Below are 9576 nucleotides of genomic sequence, written 5' to 3'. Positions count from 1 at the left end.
GAAATTCTTTCCATCCATTATATTCATTACCTTTCTTATTTTCGCAAATTAATTTCTTCCAAAAATGTTTATGTTTAAAACAATGTCAGTAATATCTATCTTCATTTTTGTTATTATTACCTACAAAAGTTTATCTTTTCTATGTTATATTATAAAAGTAATTTAATCTTAAAATGCAACAAACTGAAGAAGTTTGAACAATTTGGAAGAATCGGTTTAATAATGGCTATCTCTTTCTATGTAGTACTACTTTTAAAAATCCTGGCCCAAACTTGGCAAATTCGCGATAAAACGATGCATGGAATTCGATCACCCAGTCGCAACTTTTGTTGCGCAAATGAAGAACGAACTCGCGGAATTAAATGCGTGAGAAATATCATCCAAGATCTGGAACGTTATGGGTCAGCTGGTTTACTACATATCACCATCCTAAGTGACATAATTGGGAAACCAATCAAAATATGGAACTACGATGGTAGTTTAAACAGAATTGTCGGGAAAGAAAAGAAAGGACGCCCCATAGATGTCGAATATCACCCAATAGACTCAAAACACACGCAGATAGGTGACAATTCAATTCAATTGTATCAATTTTAGCAGTTGATTCGTAATGCCGAAATCTCCTTTACTAAATTTTCCATTTCCAAACATTTTTCTCAGAAACTCATTAGTATCTTGAAAAAAATGATGTGTCAGTTTTGAAAAATATTTTATTTTAATAATCGCAATGTATAATGATTGTCAGATAATATAATTTCTTTTAGCAAAATAAGATCTTTCCTCTATCAGGTTTTCTTTGTGAAAGCATTCCACAAAATTATAACTTTCCTAATTCTATCGTAGTTATTATCCTATCTCATTTTTCATCCCACCAAAATTTCCTAATCCTTCCCTAGGTCACTGGACTTTGAGACACGGCAAGGATCCTGACGACACCATCGTTGATTTAAACAGCTGTCTCTTCTCCGTAATTGGTTCTCAGACCGGACAGGATCCATCAAAACTGCGTGAACAATTAGTACTAAAATTGAAGCGCAATCTTCAGGAATTGGCTTGTCAGGTGGACGAGATCATCCGGTTGAAAGGAAATGATGGAATAACATTAATGATTGGCGGGGCCCGTTACAATGGAAACTCGCCCAGAGATGCCGCGATAATTCTCGATAATTCACAAAATGTATTGTGTGAAAATTGTAGATATCTAGGACATCCTAGAGGTCACGCTTCACACCCTCATGCGACTGGAAATCTTGATAGTGTCGAAAATTACGCAAGATCAACTGGAAAACGAAGAACTGGTTTCTTGTCTCGAAATGATCAAAATCTAGTTGCCCATTTGGCCTTGAGTACTCAACAAGCGCAAAATGCTATGGAGAAGCTTAATACACCTGAGGAGTCGGTATCAGAGGAGATATCAACCGAAATTCTGAAAGCAGCAGTCAAACCATATCGTGCTGCTTTACCGAAAGCAAAACTATATGACTGCGATGGGATTTCGAGACAAGAGAAAAAAGATTTCTTAACAGTAATATTAGTGATGAGACATCATCAAAATAAAATGTGCATGCCAGATGCAGACGTTTTTGTAGTCACGTTTTATCCCTTTTTGGGGAAATATCTCTTTTACGGAAAAATTGAGCAATAAAACGCGTGTAAAACAAAAAAATAAACATGTAAACTAATCGAATTAAAGAGTACTGTTTATTTCACAGGAAAATCATACATATCATACATATGTTCGTTTCGCTGCGCATTTTCACTCTTTTACAATACTTACATCTCTGAATAGGTATCCATCTTATTTCAGTCACAGAAAATTTAGTTGGATGAGAGAAACCTCATTTGGTTGTTTCTTGAAGACTCCTTTAATTGCGAGAGGATACTAAACAACAAGAACTTGTAACGCGTAGTATCCTCCGTTAAGGCACTCAGGTTGTTCAATAAATTTTCGATTATGGTGATGACGGTATCTATTTCCGTCTCACAAGTGTCCAACTGATTAACAACCTTGTGTAGCCACGGAAGCACACCATACCCTCGTATAAGAAGCACCGAAGCTTTGGAAATCTTCGTGGTAGAGGCAATGACCTCCAAGATCAATTGCTGAAAACGAATATCGAAAATAATTAGTTTATGTCGATAAATCGATTAAAAATATCTATGATTCGAGGATTTAAAAGAGCTTGTTTAAAGATAAAATCTACTCAAATTATCCGATCAACATAGATACGTAAATAGTTAATTGCATGGCCACGGAATCTCAAAATTATTCTTTTCTAATTTTATTACGATTATTAGGTCTGAAAATTAATTAATTATATTATATAAAAAATTAATTAACACTTATGCTCTGCAATGCTAATATTAAGATGTTATGTTACATTAGTCTATTTTTCCCGTGAACAAATTAATTTGTGGACCTAATAAATTATAAAAATAATCCAATGTATAAATACATAGTTATTTAGAGCTTACCTTGCTCTTAGCGTCCGATAATATACAAGTATGAAAATCTAGAAGCATCCTGAACAACATGCACTTCAGAGCTACGTCCACGTCGCCCTCTTCTTTCATGCCGTCCCGAATGTTCTTCAGGATCCAGTGCCGGTGTGCTTTGTGCTCCACGTGCGGACTGTGGAGCAGCTGCAGCAATTCGGGTATGGTGGTCAAATCCAGCGCCGGTTTGGCCATCAGAAAGGTGTGCAGTGGCGAGTAAAGCGGATGTAGGGGTTGGCTGGCGATCAACGACGCTCTGGCCAGGAAGGTAGCGGTCAGACAGCTCAGGCGAATGTCCTTCAATGGGCAGTTTAAGGACAGTTTAACGCCATTTCTTAAAGCGTCAAGCAGACGCATCCATAACAACTTGTCTTTAGACCTGGCAAATAAGAAAATTTAAATCAGGAACCCTTAGGAGCACTTTAAATTTGATTTCTAAATTGCTGCGATCTCGCTGCGTGATAATCCGTTATTTATTGAGATTGCTATCGTACTTGGACGCTTCCAGGTGAAAGTAGTATCTGGAGAGGGCGGTATATGCTGCCAACCGAACGTCGCTTGAACTGCTGCAGCACGCAATGAGCACCAACGCTAACACACCGTTCTGATTTATTTTATAGCACGCAACGATATTATTCTCCGCTAATAGTGAGCACAGCAATGGCAAGTAAAACGCGGGGTCGTATACGTTGCTGTTCTCGTGTAACTCGTCATCCTATAGAAAAAAGAATATTTAAATATTTTTAACATTATTAAATTCGATAAAAATGAAAGATCCATGCAACATAAAGTTCTACTGCCGGTATTTTTTTTCTTACATATAATTCTGCTTGCGACAAATCTATACGAACTTTATTAAAAAAGAAAGAAATTATAAAATGTACAATATTTTAATCTAATGATGTCGGAAAGTTAAAGTTTTTAAGAGATAAATTTACCATTGCTTTCGGAAAAATAAAATATTTTATTAATAAATACCTTCAAAGTCCTGCGTATGGGATAGTCTTTTATGGTATTTTTAACGATATCCTTGTCGAACAAGTTAAAAATCTCGGTGGTGGAGGGTTGTCTCCAAAGGGCTGTCTCCGTCTCTCCCTTTACAGCGTAATGTGATGCTGCTGCGCTTCCCCATAAGTACGGCCAATACTGTTGGAGTTTGACACCATGAGATTCATAATGCTGAAGAATCTAAAATACATTACATTAATTACATTACATTAATATAATTGCAACATGCATTAAACGATAAATTTGATACATATGTATCTTGTGCACTGCAATTATTACCTGCAAAATGCGTTGATCAATATGACTGAGAGTAGCGTTGTAAGCCGCGAGGTAAAGGGCCACGTGCGAAGCAGATATTACTGAATGATTCTTTCGAATAAGTATCCTCAGTAGTTCAATCAAATCGCCTGTAATTGGAAAGTATTTGAATAATTACTGAAATAGCTTGTACACTCCTGCAGAAATACTTTAAAAGATCATATAAATCATACAATTTTATCTCTTCTTATATCTTGGTGTAGACAATGAAATGTGCTGTGCAAGCAAACTCACCCTTAACAATAGAAGATCCTAGCATAACATTAACAAACTCCGAATGGGACGTTGCCATTTCGAATAACGTCTTCGCGTACTCGTCTTCGATATTATCTGCGTATGCGATATCACATAGACTACTTAAAGTCTTCAATATGCTCGACTGGGTCTCATCGTTCTTAGCATCTTTCAGACCCAATTTCAAAGAAAATCTGGTATACTGCGACCACGAGTAACTCTTACTCAATGAACTAAGGATAAAATCAGGTTTAGTCTTTCTTAAACAAGCCACTGCGTTGTCGAGTTTTTCGCACAAAACTTTAATTTTTTTCAGGTTCTTCGCCTCCTTCTTCAACGTTAAAGTCATTATATGAAGCAATATTTGTATCAGGTCGCTTAAAGCCTTGTCCTTCACCGTTACCAAACTTTCTTCGTATTTCTTGTACAGACTTTCCAACAAATGCACGAAACACGTAGACACCATGTCCAATTTATCACCGCTCTGGGAAATAGTGTTGCAAGTTTTTTCGCATAGAGCAAGATCGAAAGTGTTCTCGATCAGGTAAACAATTGCCGCCGTGTTCTCCTCAATCCACGGAACGGGATTTCCTGGCTCAGATAAATATGCGGCGATATCGTTGCTGTAATGATGGCAAAGAGTCTGGAGGAATTTTTTTTTGTTCCATTTATCTTTCAAATTACAACCGAGTATTGGAAACAATTGGACAACATCCGCTTGCTTCGCATTGTTTCCCTGGAAAAAGTATTTCACCAGTGATGGAATCAGTTTGATATTTCTCTTGATCAAGATCGTTACCAGCTGGACCGTGGATCTAGTAATACCTCTTTCCAACAACGAAACAAAAGTGTCAGAGCTGATGCCGGCAATATTGCGTGGAAAGATTGACAAGTAGTTCGTCAAGGATTGCTCCCACCTTTCTATGTGGCTATTGGATTTTAGGTGCACCAAATGCAAACTTAGCTTCTTTACGAACTGATCATTCAATGCATTAGATTGACCGTGATGTAACTTTGATTCGTTGTCGCAATACATGTCAAGCAATATTGGAACAATACATCCGAATATGGACTGGTTTCGTCCTGGCTCGTTGTTCGAGATAAATGCGGTACTTTCTAGATTCGTTAAAGCGAGCAGTAAATTTGCGATATTTGATGTTCTCAATTGTAATATTTTTAGTAATGCAATGGCAACATTATAATTATTGCTGCAAGCTTTTAGAGAATCTTTTTCCATAATGTTTCTTAATTGCATAAGATACTTTTCTCTAAATGCGAAGAACATGTTATATATTGTCGTACTACCATTTGTCGTTTCGTGCAAATGAACGACGGTCTCACAGATATCTAAAATAGTTTTAGTGATCATACCTTCTATTGAGTCTCTTGAGGCTTCCCCACAAAATGGTGAAAAATAATGCAGCAAGATGGGATGAGTGAAGATATATTTTGCATTTTCTTCAACTATTGTGACGTATTTCATGTTCTTTTGATTCACGGATTGTATAATGTTTAATAGAGACACTAGCATGAGCTTGCAATTCTCGTTTTGAATCTGCTTCAAAATTCTTCGCTGTGCCAGCTGCGCTAAATAAAACACCGTCATCCTCCATAAAACCTTGACGTCATGTAAAGATAAGGAGTGATTAATGACGATTTCTTTATTGTCATACTTGAAGCAGCATGTCGAACAGTTGTTATCAGACGTTTTGAAAACCTCAGTCACATCCATCTCAGAATCTGCCAGTAACGCATTGCTTGTTCTGTGCAATAATTGTAGAAATTGAAATTTATTCTTCAAGGGAATTGGCCGACCGTTGCTTGACCAACCTTGCAAATATTTATAAACCGGCAAGCTGGTTAAATCAGTTGCTAAATGGATCAACAGATCCGGAGCAACTTGATGGTGCAGAGTGTGGACCAGTACGTAGGATACATACGCTACAATCGTGGCGGAGCAATCTTGCTTATTTGCTTTATGAAGTGCGCAACACAAGAGCGGTGACACGGATGTACAAACTTGCATTCTGTGAGGAAGGCTTTCCTCGTCAAGATTGTCGAAGGAATGATCAGTTACATCATCAGTTTTCTTTGCCTCAAGATCAACTACTTGTCCATTAAATAAACACGGAGGAGAAGCTTTACCATGAAGAAGGCCATTAAAAGGAAACCTATTGGGTTTTGCCTTATCAAACAACTGATTAATTACATCTCCCACCTTTTTTATATGAGACTTGGAACCCTGCTCGTTTCTCTGAATCACGTACGTTTCAGTATGTTTAGCGCCTTTCGACTTTATTTGATTGGCTCTGTTAAAGGTATCGTTAATTACATTATTGTCTTTTGCATCAACATTGAACTGTCCATTAATTACAGACGTCGTGGAAACATCCTTCTCGCAAGGACTAGAGATTCTGTTGGCCTTTTCGAAGAGTTCGTTAATTATGTCTTTTGTTGTTTTAACATCAAGATTAGCCAAACACTGCTCATTTAATGCTGCTTCCGCTTGCGTCATGCTGTTTATATATTTGTCAGTGTGTCTAATGGCACTTTTCATAACAGACATAAACCATTGCGCCAACTCCTCGTTTTCTTTAGGCTCAGTTATTACCGAGAAACCGTTGATCCAGATATCCAACTGATCGTCGCAATTTTCGAACAAACCTGTCGCGTTTAACAACATTCTAGCAGCTTTGCAACTTTCCGATGGTGTTTCTCGACGAATGAGGGATATCAAGAAGAGAAGAGCTTCCTTGAAGGTCCTTTCTCTAGGCGCAAAGATAGTGGAATCCAGGACGAGCAAGAACTGTATTGCCTTGACTTTCATGGAGCTTAACTTCTCTATATTTGCTTCTTCATCACTTTCATCTTGGAGACTATTTAAGCTAGACAGAAGCATCTTTGGTTGCAAATCTGTCAGGCCGTCTAACAGTTCTGGGCACACATCCTTGTACAAATGAAGAATGTTCAGGATGATGTCAAGATGATCCATCAGTTCTGGATTCTGAACGTTCTCTGCGCTTTCTGGGATCTCCATATCGGCATTGGCTTCGAAGGCACGATTCCATGTTCGTAGGATGATATCTAAATTAGGAACGACCTTCAAAATGAAATCTGTTATCTGCCTTTTAACCGCATTTGTCTTGTAAAACTCTTTTGCGGCCAAGGAAATGGTTTTCAACTGACAAATCATCGATAATAAAAGAGCCAACGCCTCATGTCTGACCAAGAGACTATCGTGACTTAATCCTGGCAGAATGGCACCCCTCACAATCATATTTGGGACTGTCAAAGACAATAAAATGCTTATCAAGTTCTTTGCATTTAGTTCCAGAGAGTAGTTTCTTATGCAGCCGGTGGGATCAATCGATTCAATTATCTGCAAAATAAAGAAATTCGATAAATCAACACAATAAGTGGTGTACAAAACGTTATCATCGCAGTACAATGCGCGTACTTCACTTCACCTTGTTAACGAATCTCAAAAGGGAAATCCACTTGGGTGACACTCGGGGTTCGAGAAACGGCTCGATGGCGCTATACTGTGAACGAATCAGATCCGGACAGGCTCCCATTATCCTGATGACCAGATCTGATGACTTTTCGCGTTCCCACGGTTTCTCCAGGTTCTGGAGAACCGTATACACCAGCTGATTGTGCTTGTTTCGCGAACCTAGCGTTCGGTCGTGAAAGATAACTCCATAGCGATGTGAGGTCAGTAGAACAATTAAGAACTCATGAACTATGTCGTTAACAACCTGAATTACAACCAGGAAGAATAAAAACAAAAGTAGTAACAAGAATATCAACAGCGATAAGAACATTATATATACTTTAACATTCATTCATCAAATTTAATTGTTAAAAATTGCTGTTTGTTAAGAATTCTGATAATTTACCTGTTTATCTTCTAGGAACTCTTCACTCTCGCTACAACTACTTTTATTCTTGCGCCAGTTGTTAGGACCTTTCCAGTCGTAAAGCGACAACAAGTTCGACACGGCTGTAGTGTTGAACATGTGCAACTTTGTCGTCTTGCTGATACTCGTGTTCTCAAGCACGTTCATCTTGATGGTCGACAGAACCAGGCTAATAATCATTTTTGAATCGTATACCAAACCTGAGAAGATGCAAGAAAGCAGATGATGCTTATCCAACAGCGTTCTGATCACCGTCGTGTTTCTGTCCACAAGAAACGCTAAGACAAAGTGTATGAAGCATGTCCTAACACTCTGTGGATCTGTGGGCTTGGTATGATGCACTAGATTTTCTAAAGCTTGCTGCTGCAGTGACAGATGAGTCAGCAACTCATTAGACAGGTTACTGTCCAAAGATACTATTGCTGTGAGCAGCTTCAACACCACTTTGCGCTGCCTGACATTACTCTGGCTCGAGAACATGGAATGTACGATGGACATGTACGAATTCAACAGATAACGACAAGCCTCTATCGCACTATTTTGGTACTGAGGATATTCAGCCAAAATCCTACACACAAAAAAAAATATAATCAAGCAATTAAAAAAAGAAAAATAGAAAAGAAGAAATAATAGAAAACAAAGAAAATCTTAGTGAGCATACCTCATGAGTAAAATATTGATTGCAGAGAAGACGGTGATGGCATTAGAGATATTCTTCTTCTCTGCAGAGTCCAACAGTCTCAGGACTTCCAGTACACTGCCACCAGCAAGCAGATATTCTGCTGCAAGATTCCTTTCCTTGTTCTCCTTGCATATCGTCACGAATTTCCTCAGAGCATCGAAGCCATTGGACGAGGACAATAACGTTCTCAGAGATTTACCATTAAGTTCGTCCTGTCTGTCACTGCAAACAGCGGCTTCTGTACTACTTTCTTTAGGAACTATATTTTCTCCTGATGCATTATGTTCGATTTCCTCCTTAACAACACCGTTGAGCTTTGTCTTCTTCCTCGGCACTTTATCTTCATCTTGCAAGGATCGCTTTTGTGCTTTTTTCGGCTTGCAGAGCACGTGCTTCCCGGTCGCATCCATCATGCAGTCGCACGTGCATCACCCGCGTGCTACCATGCTATTTAAACCTAACCTTTTCACTCTAACCTAAGTCGAACTTGGTTTTAACTTTGGATAATAAATTACTTCGTGTCATCAATTTGTTTTAAATTATATGATACAATTCCGTGTTTCGTAATTAATAAATTCTTTTGTTGAGATTGCTTTGTATCGTTTTACCTCACAAAATAGTAAACAATAGTGCATGCTTTCAACATTCTCTTCAATTAATTGGAAAGAAACACTGCGTCTGATTAACTGTTGACTTATACTACTACCTCACATTTTCGTCTGTGGCGGCATCTAAGGAGTACAAGGCAGAACTAGCCCGACCAATGAGAGGGCAGCACGAATACCGAGATGGAGAGCTTTGGAAGGAATCAGAGAACAAAGAGAAGCTAATTGCTCGCGCGATAAGTCACACGTGCATTAATTAAGCAGTACTAGTCTGTATTAAATAAAGTCAGCATCTTTATATATTTTCACCTAA

At 38.3% G+C, this 9576-nt stretch overlaps 2 protein-coding genes across 2 annotated transcripts; one reads left to right on the top strand and one right to left on the bottom strand.

Moving 5' to 3' along the window:
• LOC113562316 lies at nt 1-1670 on the top strand. The gene is made up of 2 exons (XM_026971370.1): nt 1-565; nt 897-1670. The coding sequence occupies exons 1-2, from the start codon at nt 142-144 to the stop codon at nt 1643-1645; spliced, it is 1173 nt and encodes a 390-aa protein (XP_026827171.1). The 5' UTR covers nt 1-141; the 3' UTR covers nt 1646-1670.
• A 12-nt stretch (nt 1671-1682) lies between these two features.
• Nucleotides 1683-9353, bottom strand: LOC105279702 (nucleolar pre-ribosomal-associated protein 1). The gene is made up of 9 exons (XM_011339641.3): nt 8638-9353; nt 7956-8544; nt 7524-7814; nt 4057-7435; nt 3784-3911; nt 3475-3684; nt 2991-3211; nt 2476-2875; nt 1683-2103 (listed from the first exon to the last, which is right to left on the bottom strand). The coding sequence occupies exons 1-9, from the start codon at nt 9069-9071 to the stop codon at nt 1819-1821; spliced, it is 5937 nt and encodes a 1978-aa protein (XP_011337943.1). The 5' UTR covers nt 9072-9353; the 3' UTR covers nt 1683-1818.
• Between the last annotated feature and the right edge of the window lie 223 nt (nt 9354-9576).

This window comes from Ooceraea biroi, chromosome 7 (assembly GCF_003672135.1).
Source record: "Ooceraea biroi isolate clonal line C1 chromosome 7, Obir_v5.4, whole genome shotgun sequence".
NCBI lineage: Eukaryota > Metazoa > Arthropoda > Insecta > Hymenoptera > Formicidae > Ooceraea > Ooceraea biroi.
This window is presented reverse-complemented; position numbering and strand designations above follow the sequence as displayed.

Coding starts and splice junctions, on each gene's coding strand:
- LOC113562316 (XM_026971370.1), top strand. CDS start 142: ATGTTATATTATAAAAGTAATTTAATCTTAAAATGCAACAAACTGAAG. Junction 566..896: donor CTCAAAACACACGCAGATAG/GTGACAATTCAA, acceptor ATCCTTCCCTAG/GTCACTGGACTTTGAGACAC.
- LOC105279702 (XM_011339641.3), bottom strand. CDS start 9,071: ATGATGGATGCGACCGGGAAGCACGTGCTCTGCAAGCCGAAAAAAGCA. Junction 7,436..7,523: donor TTTTGAGATTCGTTAACAAG/GTGAAGTGAAGT, acceptor TTTATTTTGCAG/ATAATTGAATCGATTGATCC. Junction 2,104..2,475: donor TATCGGACGCTAAGAGCAAG/GTAAGCTCTAAA, acceptor ATTCGTTTTCAG/CAATTGATCTTGGAGGTCAT.